The sequence below is a fragment of the Antechinus flavipes genome, chromosome 2 (genome assembly GCF_016432865.1).
Source record: "Antechinus flavipes isolate AdamAnt ecotype Samford, QLD, Australia chromosome 2, AdamAnt_v2, whole genome shotgun sequence".
In the NCBI taxonomy this organism is placed as follows: Eukaryota; Metazoa; Chordata; class Mammalia; order Dasyuromorphia; family Dasyuridae; genus Antechinus; species Antechinus flavipes.
In genome coordinates, this window is record NC_067399.1 from 43477876 (window position 1) to 43496768 (window position 18893).

The 18893-nt window shown below is 40.4% G+C and overlaps 1 protein-coding gene across 3 annotated transcripts in view; it reads right to left on the bottom strand.

The window, feature by feature from the left end:
- Positions 1–3750: 3750 nt before the first annotated feature.
- Positions 3751–18893, bottom strand: part of WDR59 (WD repeat domain 59) — a 69846-nt gene continuing 54703 nt past the window's right edge. For 2 of the 3 annotated variants that reach the window (XM_051974649.1, XM_051974647.1), the window contains 9 exons: positions 17916–17972; positions 13024–13157; positions 12259–12340; positions 9851–9963; positions 8276–8423; positions 8104–8176; positions 7174–7300; positions 6439–6581; positions 3751–5742 (listed from right to left, as the gene is read on the bottom strand). In XM_051974649.1, coding sequence (XP_051830609.1) covers positions 5507–5742; positions 6439–6581; positions 7174–7300; positions 8104–8176; positions 8276–8423; positions 9851–9963; positions 12259–12340; positions 13024–13157; positions 17916–17972 — 1113 coding nt within the window. In that variant the 3' untranslated portion in view covers positions 3751–5506. The remainder of the gene's footprint in view (positions 5743–6438; positions 6582–7173; positions 7301–8103; positions 8177–8275; positions 8424–9850; positions 9964–12258; positions 12341–13023; positions 13158–17915; positions 17973–18893) is intronic. The other variant, XM_051974648.1, reaches the window with a different exon arrangement.

Consider the following 18893-nt stretch of genomic DNA (forward strand, 5'->3'; position numbering starts at 1 on the left):
TTTTCTAGATCTGGGCCATCTTCCATTCCTGTATTTAAACTATGTCCAATTTGCTTATGGTCATTTTGGTGTCTCCAACGTCTCTTCAAACAAGTTAGATGTTTATTCATTAAAGCATATTTTCACATTAAGCTACAAACAATAACCCATAACCCTTCATTTTTTTGTATTTTTGGGAAGCCAGCTCAGTCAATTGTACTTAAGATGGATGGCAATGGAAAAGCATTGTAGATATTTTGGTTCTTTTAACTTCTATACAAGACTTAACTGTGAAGTCCACGACCACGCCACTGGCGCGTATCACGCATCTTTCCCAACTGTGGTGAGAGTGACAGATGGCACCGCGGAGGCTCCTCAGGCCCCGATTCCCAACTTGACTGTTAGTATATACCTTGCTGTGAATTGGGATGAATCCATTGACTTCTTGATTACTTTTTAAATGTCTAAGAATCCCGAGGGCCTCACATGAAGCAGATGTGCCAGGGCAGAGCCCAAGGGCCCCAGCCCACTAGCAGCCCTTGAGGGGAGAAACCTTCTCCACCCTTCCCCACTACTACTGACTGCTGACGTTACCACTCGGAGTTTGCCCAGAACAAACAGCAGCAGCGTTCCCTTGGGTTTCCAGACCTGGTCCGGACCGCCAGGGTCTAAGGGAGCAGTCCATGTGGGGATGTGACCTGGCAACCGCCTCTGTAGGCATCGCACCTATGGAAGCCCTTCAAAAGACAGTTCTCATCCTCAAAGTCCTTACCACGGTCAAATCATCCAAGATCAGAACTCAGTGTGGTTTGATTCATGGAAATGACACCAAGGCACATTATTGTTTGCTTTGTTACTGCACACTAAGAACTATGTGTTCTCTCCCCGTTAAAATGGGAGTGAGGTTTCTGATGCTCTGCTCACCACTATCTCCGGCACTCAGCCCAGTGCTCAGCCCCTGGGAAGCAGGCCTTTTCCTGCACTTACCCTTTTATGCAGGAGCTACACTAGAAGAGATCAGAGACTTTTGGCCTCTTCCCCATCCTCCACCTCACTAAGGGGCCAAGTCCCAGAATTAGGAAAAATTATGTGGGAAAAAGCTGAAGGAAATGAATAAGTTTATTCTGGAGAAAACTTGGGGGATGTGAGAATTTCTTACAGTATTTCATGTGCTAACTCACAAAAAAGGAAATTGACCCTTTTTGATCATAACTAAAGAAGACAAAACTAGGAATAATCCATGAAAGTTGCATAGGTGAGGCAGCCTAGGTCGTGCAGTGGACAGAACACCAGCCCTGAAGTCAGGAGGACCTGAGCTCAAATCTGACCTCAGACACACCACTTTCTGGCTGTGTGACCCTGGGCAAGTCACTTAACCCCAATTGCCTCAGGGGGGAAAAAGTTGCAGTTAATAGGGACTGGTTTCAATGAAATCTGAGATCAATATGAATTGATACAAATCGAATCAAGTTCTTTATATACAATAAAAACAATACTATAAACATGAAAGACTCATAAACTTAGATCAACCCAAGGACACACCAGTTACAGAAGACTCGTGATAAAGCATGTTGTCCACCCTTACAGAGAGAGTTGAAGGACTCACAGAGGGATATTTTTTCTTTTTATTCAGATATGGTCAATGTGGGAATTTGTTTGGTGTGATGATACATATTTATAATGGGCTTTGTTTCTTTGCCTTCTCAGTGTGTGGAAGAGAAAGAAGGTAGAAGAGAATCTGGAACTAAAAGTAAAAATAAAGTTGAATTTTTAAAAAGTTACAGAGGAAAAAAAATTTTTTTCAGAGGTAAATATAAGCTTACACATGGGAACATTATTTATCTGATGCCAAAGTGGAATAGGCAGCACTACCTCAGAAGTGGGGAGATATTCCTCAATTTGTTGGAGATAGCGTCAATGGGATTTATATTCAACATGGCTTGGGTGTGACAGTCTCTTAAGTCCCTTACGACCTGAGAATCTGTTTAATTATTTAATCAGTAGCTTCGAGTAAGACTGAAAAAACATTTTCAGAAGACCACCTCAAATTGACACCATTTCTATAGCAAAGACTGAATTAATGAGTTTCAATGGTCAATTAGGGGAACTTTCCCCTCAATCACAGACATGGCAATTCTAAGCACAGTGGAGAAAATTCCAATGGCACACCCCAGTCTGGCTCCAAGGCCAGATGCTTTACCCTTCCAAAGCTGTCATCACTAAATCATATTTACTATCAAGATGAAATTCTTGTGCAACAAGAACTAATATAAGTGAATTTAAACCAGATTCAAAATCTACGTTTTCTTCCCTACAACTGAGAGCTTCCAAATTCATTCTCCATAGGAAATTTGATGGTTTTCTTTTAGATGGGTAAGCTGCTATGGTACTGGTTATGTCTACACATAAGTAGGCATGTAATTAATGTTATTTAATGCTTCTGCTACTCCTGCTGTCAAAGGCTGGCACAAAAAAAAGTATGGTTTTCCCACCCACAAATTGGGGAAACCACCGTCTTCAAAATCTGGTATACTTTTACGAGGCTGCTTATATAATATTTTCATTTTCTAGAAAAAAATTAGCTTTTCAAAATGTTGACTTTTAATATATGAGACCTGTTAAGAGATGCACCACACCTCTTTTATCAAGCCGTTGGCAAACAAAAGAAACCTACTAGGAATCAGTTAGTAAATGGCACAGCCAGATATCTATGTGGGGCATTTTGTTCCAAATCACCCATCGTTTTTACAGCAAATTTCCCCAAAATATATATTCCAGCAGAGGACTGAGAGCCAGATTCCAAAGCTGTTGTGAAGCTCTTGTAGTCCTTCTCATTTTCCCTTCTTTTTCTTTTCTTTTATTGCATTAGTTGAATAATGGTGAAAATGAAGACTATGGCTGAGACTCTGCCTGAGGGGATGAAATTGGTTTGTAAGAACTCCCTAATAGCACAATGCCCTCGAGAATTGTTTCAATACAAATCTTGGGATGAAAGATGAGAACGACCAGTGAGCATCTCGATGACTGACTGAGCTGAAGTCACAGATATGGAGACCACAAGGGGAGCTGGGGGAAGGGTGGACCCCCCAACTGCTGGCTGTATAATTGGTTACTACCTTTGAGGATGCGAAGTGAGAACCCAAAGCAGGCATTTCCCAAAGCTTCCCCTTTGGGTGAGGAAATGGAGAAATTCTACCTTGGGCCCAGCTTGTGGCCACTTCTGGAACCCTAGGAAGGCAAGACTACAGGCCACAGGCAGCTGCCTGGTCTTGACACACCTCAGATCTAAAGAGCTCCAGGTACTTCCCCAATACTTGGGGAAGATGCAACATATATGCAAAAAAATCAATATTCATCACTCGGGGCCTGGGGAGGAAGATTTCCAAATGGAACACGGTAAATCGGTCCTTAAGACTAAATGGCCTTTGCCCAGCTCTCTCGATCACAGTTCATCTGAGCAAATATAACCCCTCTATGGGGTGCTCTCTCTACAGGATGGAAGGGATTCCTCAAGTCCCATTTCTTTCCTCTTTTGTTCTCTTAGTTTAACTATACTTTCAAAGATAATTTCTACTCTGTTGATGGAGGAAAGAACAGACATCCTGGATCAGACAATAAGAAACTGTTTATATCTTTGTGAGAAGACTGCTGTACTATTCTGAAAGAGAGAAGGGCTGAGGGGGAAGGGAGAAGAAAGAGCACCACTGTGAAAAGCACTCAAAGATCTAGCATAATTGAAGGGAGAAGTAGGTTTCTAGAAAGTCAGGAATCTCAACTTTGGAATGAGATATATTTTAAAAGGAATTTCCATTTTGAAAAGTGAGAGAAAGCAAAGAGAAATACTTTTCAGCTTTAAATTCATATCACACGATTGCAACAACAGACTCACAAGACTTTAACAAAACTTTGATTTGGGTTTGTTTTTTTTTTTCTCAACTCCAGAAGGAAGGACTTTTATATAACAGCATACTTGTAAACACAAAAAATACATTTGATTCTTGATAGGAACAGAGAGAGACAAACATTCACATTAGACCAAGCAACCTGGAGGTGGGAAAGTGTTTTTTTTGCTCGATGCAACTTGGGATTCCAATAAGAAATGTGATGGATCCTTTGTCTTCTGTGCAAATCTCAGACAGCCTCTGCGTTGTTCAGCTGGGTTCGGCTACCAGAGGCTCTCATTTGTTACTGTCAATGATCAAACTGCACAGACAAGACAAGAGCACATTTGAAAGGAACTCCTGGTCTCTCTGACTTCTGGGCATCTTCAACACTCCTGGCTCTGCCAACTCTTTTATGTTCCCTGTTGAGGAGGCCAGTAGTCTGGGGGATGCGGGTGCACTAGCAAGGTTCTTGGTTAAATCTGAAATCCTGTTAAAAAGCCAGTCTTCAAGCTGTCACAAAGACTGGCGCTTGTTTCTTTAAGGCACAGTTAGTCCAAAGCATGATCACAGATGCTTGAGTATCATTGTATTGTATCCATGTTAATGAAACCTGTATCTATTTGGAGTTGTAAACTTTCAAGTTCTGTTTAGATTGACTCAACAGAAATATTTGCTGATAAGTTAGGAGTCTCCCTTCCCATGTTCACTGAGGCCATGTAAAAAACTAACAAGTGGAGTCAGGAGGGCCAAAGAATGAGAGAGAAGAAAGCATTCAGGAGGACAGGTCAGCACCTCATTCACGTCCCACCCGGGATGTCACCTTGAACAAAGTTCAAAACAAATGACACCAATAGAAAAATGGAGAAGAAAATGGCTCCAGGAGCCATCACATCACCTCCATCTTCATCCAGAGAAGGAAGAGGGTACTTCTCTTAGGAACGTTCTTCCATCTTCCATTTACTAAGTGAAATTATTTTCTGAGGTCAAATTTGATCTTTTTATAGCAATTTTAGTTAACAACAATAAGAACATGGTACATGCTCCATTTAAAATGTTGTTTAATTCTTTGTCTTACACAATTACCAGAATTTTACTGGCCAAGAAATAGCAGCTCAAAAATAAAAACCATCTTAAAAATCCTTAAGTACATCATATATTCATAATTTAAATGGCATAGCTTACAGGCCACTGCCCATGAGCTCATTAAATGTACAATCATGTTTCCAAAGCCAGTGCAAGGAGAGAACACTTTTCAGTTGAATGAACAATTACGGTCAGCAGGCTGAGAAGACTGTCCTTTGCGGCTGGCTTTGGTCTCTCTTGTTTGTTCTGATCGACCCTCAAAGTGAGCACTGGCCCTGGAAGCAAGGGCTCTTCTCCAAGAAAATGTCCAACGTGCTGGCTCCCCGGGGGCTGAGAATATATAATGCACTGCTTTGTGTCTGACTCAATTTCCTTCAAGTGGTGCCACTGCCAGCAGCGGATAAATTGGGAAGGAATCCAAGAGAAAACAGCCAGGTCAGAACCGGGTTCGGTGAACAAGATCAGCCCTTTTGGGGAGGCGCAGGGACTCCAGTCCTGGAAGGGAGTCTGATCCCCTGACTTTGGGGACATCCTCCACACAGAGTCAACAGCTTGGGATTTCAAAATGTACTCTCAAGGAGGCAATGGCACCCACACCCGGTAGGACACACCTCCTGGGTACGGAACCATTCCATCATGTGGCTGGTGTGCCCACCATGTCCGCAGGTCAGGCAGAAGTTCGAGGAGCCTCTCACCGCCACGTGGCAGATGGCACACTGGAACGTGAATCCTTTGCAGATGGCACACTGTGTTCCACGAACCTCACTGCGGCAGTGACTGCAATACACACCAAACTCTGGAAATGGTTTCAGATGGAGAGAAAAAGTTAAAGTAAAAATGTTAGCTTTTTTTTTTTTTTTTTTTTTTTTTTTTTGTTTCAGTGGATTTTTGCTTGCTTGTTTGATTGGCTGGTTTGTTCCTGTGACTTTACTGGTGCAGGGACTCTTCATGGGGAAAATGCCCTCTGCCAACATGATTCTGCACCTCAGTTCCTCAGGGCCTGGAGCACTGAAGGGTTAAGTGATTTCCTGGAGTGTTTCAGAAGGATTTGAACCTAGATGTTCCTTAACTCCAAGGCCTGAGAGCTAGAGATCACTGTGATGGCTGTGTCTAGGACTAGCTCTAATGAAAAGGAAACTGATAATTGCAAAAGTGGGATACATTTACCTGAGACTGTACTAACACTTCTCATAATCTGATAAGCTGATTAAGTTTTTGAATTATTTCCAGCTCTTTTTGTCAGTCAATCAAATAAACAAGGTTTTTAAACATTAATGTTTGAAGAGATAGATTTCTCTGCTCCTTGGTACTGACAAACGGAAGCTGAAGAGTGAATTTTCACAAGCTCAGTGAAAAGATGTTTAAAATATCAAAAGTTCAGCTTATAAATGAGAGACTGAACATTTACTCCAGGATTTAAACACCAAGTAATTTAAACGAGAGGAACTTGTCAGACAATGAAGAGGATGAGAATGAAATCCACAGCACTCACCAATTCCTTTATGAGGATCAGGAGGGCAGGACACAAACTTTAAAACTTCAGCTCGTTTCTCTCTCAGACCCCAACGATAAAGGATTTCTCCATAACATTTCTTAAAATCATCAAATTGCTGGGTGTTGGCAGGGTCCAGGAGCCTGGAGAAAATTCACAAATTCTTCTGCTGGTTGCTACACCCTCCCACCCATTCCCCTTTTTTTAAAAGGACTAAAAGCATAAACATCATATACCCACAATTGTTAAAGAGCTTTTCAAATATACATCAGTGTTTTCCCTGAGTTACAGGACAGCTACATACAAGAAAAAGCAGGCTCTGAGTTACCCCAGATATTAATATATCTGGTCCCCAATATTAAGGTCTTCAAAATGGTGATTTTTCTGTTCTCTGAGGAAAAACATGCCACGAAGAATCTTTAATATCTACATGTAACAAAGAAAACTACTGTTTCTACTTCTTACCAAACAGTCCTCTACAATAAAGTTGCTGAACATCCCTCTCTCAAAGTGAGGATCCTGATTCTGGGAAATCTAGGAGTTCCTCAAGTAAAAATTAGATCACAGGCTCTAGTCATCCCCAGTGATAAGATAACGGCTTTTGTGCCCTGATATTAAGGTGCTCAGGACTTTGTTATCAGATGGTGGCCAGGGCACTGTATATTTCTGACAACACTGTTTTAAAGCCTCAGATGCCAGAGAAAAATAGCGCTCTCCATGGAGAGAGAGAACTACCTTTTATTCTTGTCATGCTGGTCTCGTTCTCGCTCACGAGGGTCGCTGTAAGTTAAACTCCCAAAGCGCAATTCATCAGGTGAAGACTCTCCCCAGGGGGACGATGCATGTTCTGTTTCCCTACCCACTTTACCAAAGTTAAAAAGAGAAAGGACAATGACTCTCAGAAAGCTGGTTCAGTAACAAATTGGGTTTAATTCGCCATGTGCAACGTGGGAAACTCAGACCTGCCGTTCAAGAACTACCCCGCTGTTCCTTAGCTTGATTTTCCCACATCATTAAGACAACTGTACAACTCTGAATGTAAATATGCCTTCTCATTGATTTTTTTTTCTTTTGCTGAGCCAATTGGGGTTAAGTGACTTGCTTAGGGTCACACAACTAGGAAGTGTTAAGTGTCTTGAGACCAGATTTGAACTCAGATCCTCCTGACTTCAGGGCTGGTCTCTATTCACTGCGCCGCACAGGTGCCTCTATGCCTTCTCATCTACGCGTCTATAGGGCCACCTGTTTCTTAGTTTTCCTTACTGGAAGAGGGGCACTAGAAGGTGAGTTAGTAGGCAGCAGCCAATGAAGAAGACAGGGTCAGTAGATAGCATGGTTTAGGGCTGTCAGATCAAAGCTGGAAAAAGCCCATTACACATGTTTTATGTGACTGGTGCAGATAAAAGGAATGATAGCCTGCCAAGAAGTCTCTCTGTAGAAAAATTTCATTTAGAGAACAAAAACCTTAAGGCTACAGACTCATTGCAATAAGGTTTTCATTATTTTAAATGGACTTTTTTATAAATGAATTCCAGGAGAAAATGAAATGCACAATAAACAGTATGATGAAGATTTCAATTAAATAAAGGCTGTGCATTAGTACTTTTGCACAAGTCCTTTAGGATGCTAGAAATACAACTCTTTTTAGGTCCTTTACATGCCTACCTATATTCCATCCACCTGTGTTGAGTCCTGGGTCTGACATACTTGAGCAAGAGCCAGAGGAAGTAAAGCTAGGCTGCAACGAAGGAAAATGGTTATTATTATTATTATTAGGATCCTAGTGGTAATACCAGTTAGTAATAATAAGGACTAATCAAGAAATCAATAGACTTACATATCGGCTGTGAGACACAAGGTTAGAAGAACGATTAGGAAAGGGCCCAAAGGGGTTCAGTATTCCCTGTGGCCGAGACTGCGCTTCAAACACACTGCAAAGCATGGCCAGGGTCTGGACATCCCGAAGTTGACAGTAATGAGCCAGCCTAGGGAAGGGATAATGAATTAAAATGAATTTTAAAAAGGGTAACTATAATAATCTCAGAGAGTTTTGGCAAATATGAATTCAATCTCTTAATGACTCATGAATTTTCACATTAGCTATGAGATATTCTGATTTTAAACTCAATGACAAGAACTGAGGCTTTCCACGGGTCAAATAGTTTGCTTTCTTTTTGATCTGATTACAAATGACTAAGATATAGTTCTGAGAAATTCTATCTAGCTTTCCATTAATACTTCAAGATTTTAGTGTTTGATATTCAAACACGAAGACCAGTTATTTAGTGCAAATATGGTTTTTTTTAAACTCATGATCTTTTAGTAAACATTTATTCTGAAGCAGACAAGTGCTTCTTTCTGGTTTCGTATTGTAATCATCACAATCCTATTATAATACATCTAAAGCAACTGAGAAGTCAGCTAAAAGAGAGCAGCTATTTGGGTTAAAGAAGCCCTGAGGTAGAACTCTTAAAGTGTATCCTTTTAGGAAAGAGTTAATAATGTGCTACCAAAATGCCCCTGTACTAGACTGTTAAAGAAAAGACCATAGGGATCTTGCTCTGAGAATAAATAATGACAGTCGTGTTATCTTGCAGGGTTTGGCCTTTTATAATTTACAGAGTCCTCACATATATGGTCTCATTTAAGTTTTGCAGAAATCTGGGAAGATAGGCAGAGGAGGTAGTAATCTTCTCATTTTACAAAAGAGATCTCCAAAAAATGGTATTACTCCAGGCTCTATTCTCAATTAGATAAATCCAAATGTTGCCTGTAGAAATGGAGAAAATCTTTTCACAATGCTGAGGCATCAGCTTGTCTTGCTGGGGAGTCCACTTTTAAGAAATATTATATGATTGGATTATCTGCTGTCTAGGGGAGGGGGGAAAGAAGAAGGGAGGGAAAAAAATTTGGAAAACAAGACTTTGCAAGGATAAATGTTGAAATTTGTCTATGCATATATTTTGGGGGAAAAAGTTTTAATAAAATTTTTTTTTAATTTTTTAAATATTATATATGGTTAAGTCTTAACAAACCTCCATTTTATCAGATTAAAGTGCCACAAACTTCACAAAGACTCCGTGCTTTGAAGCAATTTGACTCTGACCATCAAGGAACAAATTCAAGAAAGTAGCTGCAAGCAGTGACTTGAAATTTGCTTTCTATTGATTATAAACTTTTACATCAAGAGGTCTCCCATCTGCATTATTAAAATGAAGTAGTCTATAGGCCAATGAAAAATCTTACACATGTATATAAGGAGGAGCTTCTTCTTAATAAAGAAACAGATCTAAGTCTATACCTTCTTCTTAATCAATTATCATGGGAACTAGATTAATATGTTTTAATGAATAGATTCTTTAACCCTATTATAAACCAATAACTTCCCACAATTTAGTCTTTAAGAACCTACAGGGACTCCAACAGCTGTCGTCCAAACGGATGTCGGGCCCAGGGTGTCTCCAAATCAGGATCAGACTTTGGGCCGAGGCAAAGATCAGTAGCTACTGTAGCCAGTGACCAAACCTAGAAAGACCAAAGAAACACATTTGAACATACCTCAGTGAGGATGAAACCAGAGGCAGTAAACAAAACTCATCTACTACCAAAGAAGCCCAGGACACAAAAGATTCTAAGCTACCCATCATTTAGGGATGGAATGACACATATATTTAAAAATGTAAATTAAGGGCTATCTTGTGGAAGCAAGATTAGATTGGTTTAGTTTGGTCTTGCAGGAGCAATGTGTGGAAGCTCTGGCTCCACCTAACTGGGAAAAGAAAGGCTCATCAGCCACTTGGTATGAGTCCTGTAAAGCCACTGGTGCCTCTTATGAAAACCAGATTCAGGGTTTCTCTTCTATACTCTTCCCTGCTGCCTCTCAGATTATCTGCAAAGAAAAATGACAACTGGATTCCTTGTTTGAGATCTCTTTAACAGGTCATATTTCATTTTGAAACAGAGGTTGCCTTTACTGCAATGAAGAACTCTGCTGTATTATTTTTATTGCAATCTATTCTTTCCCTCTGAAGCTGAGGGATTTGGATTTCATTTTTTGCTAATATCAAGTTTAGGGAATTCCTCCATAACTATCAGCTTATGGGGTTCAGGCATATCCTTTACAATTAATTAGTAAAATAATTTTATTCCCTTCCTATTATGGGTAAAGCAGAGTAACAGATACTAAGAAATAGAAAACAAAATTTCTGCCCTCAAGGAGATATTTTGTACATATGCTATATTTATTTATATGTGGACAAGCTGCAATTCCCTTCTGGAACGTAAATTCCCTGGAGGCAGGGACTGTAACACTTTTGCATTTGTAACCCTAGCATCTAGGATAGCGCCTGATTGGCACTTAATTTATGTTTATTAACATTAATTGATTAATTGGTGATCAAATATGTAAAACCAAATGATAAATAATTCCTCAGTTTATGTAAAATCAATTATAGAAGTATGAATATTTATATATACCAAAGAGTTAAAGAAATTGAGCTGAGGGAAGGGGGGAAAGTCAGTGGTACTATCTAAAATTTGTATTCACCTATCACATAACAGACATTCATTATTTCATATAATTAACACCTGGCCCGAAAAAGGCAGCTATTTTAAGAGAGCATGTGCATTTCTTTTAGTTTTTTAACATCAGCAGCTCACTTTATGGTAACTGCCTAATAGTTTTTTGGCAGAAATTTAGTTGTTGATTTTGCTACGAACCATCTCGAACTACTAATAACTTTGGGGTAAATATGCCCTGAAATCCTCCATAAGAAATAATGACCCAGTCCATTTCTGTAGATCCTTGCTGAGTAAAAGGCATATGATATCTTAAATGTATGGTTTGAAGTATATGTTAAAGGAAATAGCAAAAACTGTTTTACAAGTATTTTCACCAATTTGTCATTTCACCAACTTTATTAAAATAGATACTAATAGAGGCAGCTAGCTGGTGCAGTGGACAGAACACCAGCCCTGAAGTCAGGAAGACCTGAGTTCAATTTTGACCTTAAGACACTTAACACTTCCTGGATGTGTGACCTTGGGCAAGTTGCTTAACCCCAATTGCCTCAGCTAAAAAAAAAAAAAAAGAAATAAAAAGATAGATACTAATAGACTGACAGCCTACCTTCTATCCGAGAATACTACTGAAACTAAAATCTGTTAAGAGTCACTCTGCTTCAAAGCCAGACAGTCATACCAAGAACAAGGCAAGGAAGGAGAAATCAACTATATGCTTATCTTAGAATGCTAAAAATTAATCTAGAATTCCCATCACAAATCCCAAAGAATTAATCAAGTTTAGCAGTGTTGGCTAGATGACCATTAAATGTGTTGAATGAGAGATATTAAGGATTTTTTATTTAGAGAAAAATCAAGATCTCAGCACTGGTTCTTGATCAGAGTACAGACAAGGAAAAAAGTTAAGGTGAACAATAGTCAGGTGGGAAGTAGCCTGCTCTCCCTACATCCAATCTTAATACTGTGCAAAAGGATTATCATGTAAATGACAAAATTCAACAAGAGACTCTTAGGCTAATGACACTCAAGTATAAGATGTTTGATACTGGCCTAGTGTAAGCCAAGAAGAGGAAACAATAAGAAACACCTTTAAATTGTTCAACTTCTTCACACTAAGCAAGAAATAGGAGAAAACTGGGAAGATGGTCAAGTCCTATGTACTGGCATAGACCATTAAGAAAGGATTTTGACACGGCACATTATAAAATGCCAGCCAACCAGAAAAAGTAACTAGAGTCAACAGCCAGTTCGATGAAAAAATCCAATTGCTGCCATCTCTGCAAAGGGAAAAGTCAGTACCTGGACAAGATCTTTGCGGCCCACAAGCAAGGCCGAGGCAGCATTCTTTTGACAGGTTTCCTGAATGTCATTAATATTCAATCTGAAAAATAAAAAGTGGAATGAGTCTTACCAGATAATCTTTCCAAATGAACCCCTGCTGGTTTTAAAAAGAGAACTATGCTTGGAGGTGAAAGGGATCCTAGACATACCTCAGTCATTAGATCTTCTCTTCCTTGCCCTACTAAAGCAAAGATCACTTGGGGTACTAGCCAGTCTTGTGGGAACAGACAGGGGCTAAACTAGAATCACTCATTGCTCTGAGAAATCAGAAGAAGCCACAGCTGGCTACTAATTTTTCAACCAGTCGAGTTTTATGTCAAATGACATAAAAACCATAAAAATGGACTTTGCAAATAAAACCCCATAAGAATAGGTTTTTGCTATTCAGAATAGAGGAACTGCAGAACAGAAGGATGGGTACTGTAACCTTGGGGTGGCTAAGAGGCACCACAGAGCTTGGAGCGAGGAAGGTCTGAATTTAAATCCAGCCTCACACGTCCTAGGCAGTGGGACTCTGGGCCACTCACTTCACCCTGATGGCTTCAGTTCCTCATCTGTAAAATAAGCTGAAGAAGGAAATAACAAACACTTTACCATCTTTGCCAAGAAAACCGCAAAGGGGATCACAAAAGGTTCAACACAACTAAAAATGCCAACAACAGTGACAAAAAAGCAATCGTTGATTTCCAGGTACAAGGAGGACTCTTGGAATTCTCTACTTACATGTAGAGTTCTCCTAGTGATTTGTGTACAGGAAGGAGGCAGGCAATATCCTGGATTATGACTTTTCCAGCAGCTTTGATTGGACGGTTGCCAGAGTCCGAACCCTCCCGCTTGCTCTTCCATCTCCGAGATTTCTATAAGAGATGCAAACATGTTAAGAACAAGTCACCAACAATACCATCCTAGGACTGAATAACTCAGTGGGTTGGGGTCAGTTCCTAGTCTAAAACACTTTCATTGCAGCATGCCCATAAAATAGCATCTTCTGGAAGTAAAATGATGCCACGGGCACCCAAAAACCCCAGAAAGAGTTGTCAATGCCTGGTACAGGACTGGACACTTAGTGGGTGTTTAATGACTGAAGTTAGAACAAAAGAGAGCTTTAGAAAGATGGCAAAAAGCCATCTGAAACAAAAGAACCTAGATCACCGTTTTAGCTATGTTCATCACTTGAATCAAAATTCTGTATTTAAACTGACATCCATATTTTTTTTTTTCCCTTCAGTCAATTCCAATAGCCTTTGCTGGCACTTTTCATCAGTGCACATTCATGTGGGTTTTGCCATCTGATCTATCCTGATCCTGAAGAAAATTACTACTCTTACTAGGGAAGGAGAGAAAATTGATAGCTAAAAACAAGATATAGCCTGAATCCTCCCTATTGTAATTACTAGCCATTATTTTCTACAGTTGGTCACCTAAGAATACCCAAAATGTCAGGAAAAAAAGAGATTGTGGTATTGGATATGTAATGCCTTACATGCAATTTAACTGTGCCTATTTGGGGAAGTTCTCATTGCTGTGAGAATAATCAATGTTTACCTCCCATTGGGGTTTTTTCAGTAACAGTAGTTGTGACATCAATGCTTTATCATACTATAACCTTTAGGTTAAGTAAGGGTGTGACTATTCCCAGAACAGATATACTGGATAAGGAAGTAAAGATACTTGCTAATGGGGGCTGCGTTCCAGTGCTAAAGATTCTTCAGAAACTTCAGGTTCTTAAGAAAACTTGAAAAACATCTATAACTAAGTTCATCTGAACAAAATTTGTCTTTCATTTCTCAAATCACAAGCCGAGTGTAGGCCCTTTTTGAGAATGGCTCTCTCTTGGCAAGATTCCATTACACCGCCTTCCTAAAAGAGGACAATTAATCAATTCTCCTGAAGAGATCATTATGTGCTACAGGAACAACAAAATTCCAAGAACCTGAAGTTAGGTCATGGCAGGTAGAGGAAGGAATAACCTTGTTTTAAAAACCTATGAGATAAAATGTGAGTGCATTATCATTTGGGACCTGAAACCAATTTTTCTGAAGGAACATTTTCCACATTTAACCATAAATAGAATTATGCTGCAATGTCAAAGGAAGATTAGTCCATAATGACTAGATAGCCCCTCAATTCTTTCAGATTTTTCTTAAGCATATCTACATGCATGCTGATAAAACTAATTAATATTTCAATGATCAAACAATGAAATGCATGCAAGTGGAGGAAGTGCCCAAATCCTAAGCAATTAGTATGTTAGAAGATAACAGACTGTCAGAATAGGCTGGAGCCAGGCAATGTTGACAGCTAGAACACACTCTCATGTTATCATACAATAAATACCATTTGACACTAATATGCCTCTTAGCATTCATCTGAGCAATGACCTCAAAGAGCGCCTAGTTATTTGCTCAGGTATTTTCTAAGTCAATTACAAAACGAATAACTAAGCTCACTTTTACCATGATAGTAACCAAATCTGTAAAGACAAAGAATGTGCTAGAGGTTGTTCTCTCATGGATACTGCTAAACTGAGTCAAATGAGGAGTTACTTGCTACCCTAACCATAGTAACATACCATTTCTAAGCAAAACCAGGATCTGTCTAACAACATCCCTTTTTCAAATGCTAAATATTGAACAATTTCATTTAGTCTTCTATGTTGGATGAGTTTACCAATAGGCTATTAAATCAATCTTCTTGGAAGCCAAACCAGGTGCTTATTTTATATAAATATATTTTTAAAACATATTAAGTATATTAAGAGAAGATGAAATATTTTATTATGTGAGCAATTCACTAATGCTAATAATGGTACACTGGATAGAATTAAAAGAAACGCTCCACAGGGAAAGTGTTTCTACTATTTCACAAGTAGCAAATGCTCTAGAACACAAGGACATTAACTAACTTCATAGCAGCTTTCTGGCTTCTTAATTTTCAACAATAAAAAAGTCATACTTATTAAAATATGGACTGTATGCAGAACAATATTCCATTTGAAAATATACGGACCAATCTGCAAAAAGACAGGAAATAATAATAATAACAACAGGCTTGGAATTACAAGTAAAAATCTTGAGTCTGTTCTGAATTCCAACCACCAGGTAATCTTGGCCAAATTTAATATTCCCTGCCACCATCCAGCATCAGATTTCTCATTGTTAAATGAAGAACATACAGTTTTAGATTAATTGCCCTTCTTCCCTCCCCAGATTGCAAAAGTCAGATGAACATGTAAATGGAAGAGTAAATGTGAACTATAACTATTTCTTTAATAGGCTAGCTGAAGGAGTTTACAGCTACACAGCATTGAACAATAAGAGATCTGATTGTAGACTGAATTTTGCAGCTTCCACAGGTCTCAACTCAAAATGCTGTAGTGACTTTCTGTAGTTATTTACCTATTGAACTAGTAGAACCTGAGCCTAGAGTTGCAGGGACTTTTCTCAGAATCTCTGATCTTTCAGAATGATACTTCATTCTTTACTGGCAACGCAAAGCATTATGGAGGCTTTCAGTATCTAAATCACAGGGGGTATCTGCCTCCAATAATCAATCTACAAAAGTCCCTATAAGATTCTGTCTTTTAATTCAACTATAGGATAACTACATAAAATAAGAGATTTGCCTAGATATTCCATGGCATAGAATTTTTATATGAAATATCTCGCTACAAAAAGAGAGGCCAAACTTTTTAACAAGGTTGCACAATGGCCAAATAATCTCCAGCGCTAGAGAGGCAAGAGCTGTACAGTACTGGGGACCTCTAGCTGCTGAATCTCCTAGCCCAGACTGAATAGTTCTGGTCCTTGCCAGGAGACTAAGCAATTTTTAATGTGCCTTCTACAATGCTTTGGGGATAAGAAATTAAACATTCCATTTTTGCTTCTCCTAATTGGATTTTTTCTCTTAATATTTTCTCCTATCACTTTGCAACTTACCGTCAGAACAAAGCACGGGCTCCTTGCTATGCCTAGAGTGCTGCGGGTACCAGCATTTCACGGGGAAGAGAAAGTCACTAAAGTCACATACCTTGCGTTGCTCCAGTCTCATTCTGACAAGCCTAAATGTAGAATATTTCTAATATTTGGTATAGGACCCAGAATCTCTCTTAGGGTTTTTGGAACAACGCCAGTGGTAGGAAGCGCTCCTGCCACAGGGATTCAGAATCAAGGAGAAGACAAAAACAGGGAGACAAAGACAAACTGAAACACATGTGCCAATTACTATGATAACCAACTGAGACCCAATCAGCCATTCTATGCATGGGGAACCAAAGAGTTCACATAATTATGGGGAAGAGAGAAATGGAGTAGGTTTCGGGAGAGGGAGGATTGGTGAAAAAAACCACTGAATAATGACCAAAAAAGCCAGCTCACAATTGAACCACCAGATTTAAGCATGTCATTGTCACCTGAGGTAACAGGGATGCCACTAAATGGTTAAATGTAAAAACATGTAGCCCAAGAATAAGCCGCCAACTGCTTCGGAGTAATCCCAATTAGCCCTGCACAATCAGCAGAGTGGGCCACTACCCACACCTTTCCAGGCTCCTTCAGAACTGGGCAAATTCAACAGCCAGGCTGGTTCATCAGGGCCTTTTAGCGATGGTGGCTGTGTCAGGGATTCTCACCGACCGCAGCTAGCATGAGGGAGATGCTCTTAATGTGCTTTTGATGTGAAAATGATTACAGGCGATTTTTTCACTTTTTCAGTGCACAGACCCACACAGACACAATCTATACAGATCCACTGAGGTGTGTGTGGATTGGCCTTAGGCTCCCATTTCACAGAGGGGGCATTCTGGCTGTGTGATCTGTGAGGAAACCCCCCAGGGCCCCAGGCAAGATGAAAGTTGTAGAAGAGATGCTAATGTGCATCCCGAGTGGGAGTTTCCTCATCAGAAACTCCCCACACAAATGAAATCACAGGCCTAGACCAACACACACACACACACACATACACACACACATACACACACACACACACACAGGTTCACCCCCCCCACCCCCCACCCAGATCTTTCTCATCTATCCTTGGCACAACTTCCATCAATTTCAAAAAGTAGGGAAGAAGGCCAGAAAAATGTAGATGGTCATCAGGAATGAATTTGAGTGTTTTTTTAAAGACTTTGTTACTAAACAATGAATGAAAAAAATTTTTTCCACTGAAAACTCCCTAAAGAATCAACTGTGACACATTCAGTTCTAGGCAGGGATATGGCCCTCCTTTTCTGAAAGGAGTAAAGCTGCTGAGAGGAACAAAGTAACTAAGCCCTCTCATACCTTCCTCCACCCCAAAAATGGCTTATTTTGAATCTCTCAAAAGTAACATGCATTCATGCCAAAAATGTTCCCATGAGGGTCATTTCCAAGAAACGCAGAATTGGAACCCATTTTCAGCAGTCCACTCAAGGTGTCTCCCAGCACCACCACTGCCACCATTTGCACCTGTCCATCCCCACTGTCCACCCCACCAAAGTGAAAACAAGTTCATCATCATCAGAAAGCTACCCAGTCTGTTGTTTGGGTTTCTCAAAGCCAGACAGGCGGCATTTTATTCTTGGGCCCTCAGGAGACAGGGTTAGTTAAGGAGAGTATTAGCACAGCGCACAGTACCGGGAAGTCGTTAATTGCTTGTATGGACCAACGTCGCCGGGCAGAGCGAGGAGACATCTGTGCATGAAAACGTTACACCCAAGAGGAGGGAAGAAAAACACCAAGAAAATTAAAAAGGAAAAATATAGAGTAAAATGAAATTTCTCCAAACATCTGATGGATCAGAAAAGCACTCTGATTTACTACAAAACCACAACCATACTTGTAGAAAACCAAAACCTAAGCATTCACAGTACTTTGTTCTTCCACCACCCACTCCCACCCCAACTCCAGGTACATCAGGCATAACCGTTGGCAGCCGATTCCATTTAAAGTTTGGGGAGGCTAGGGGACCCTCCACGAGCCAAGGGGCTAGAGACTGACCAAAGCTCTGTGCAGTCTGAAAGGTCTGACCGAGTCACAGCTGCTCGCCACATAAAGATGCCCAGCTGCGCCTCTAACCAGCTGGATGGGGAGCCGGAGAGAAGAGTCTTTGTGGCTCAAGACTGACCTGAAGTGTCTGAGGGGCCTGAGGGAACGCCTTCAACAAACTGAGAACCAAAGAAGGGCAGGAAAGCAGGAGAAGGGGATGGGGGGGAGGGAATGGGAAAGGGGGGCAGTACTCGTCTGCACTGGGCTACTACAGCGGCCCGTGGGCTTGAGATCAAACAGGAAATCCCTGCTGATGGGGAAAAGCAGCAGTGCTGCTGAAGGAGAGCCTCTGACAGAGCAGGGGGCAAAGGCAGTGACGTGAGCAATCCTGCAAGCGTGAGACCTCAGCTACAGGGGTGCTCTTGGTGTCTAGTCACTTCAATCATGTCTCTCCATGACCCCCCTTGGCGTTTTCTTGGGAAAACACTGGAGTACAGTTTGCTATTTCTTTCTCCAACTCATTTTATAGATGAGAAAACTGAGGCAAACAGGACGATAGCAAGGTCACACAGCAAGGAAGGGTCTGAGAGCAGATCTGAACTCAGGGAGATGAATCTTCCCGGTTCC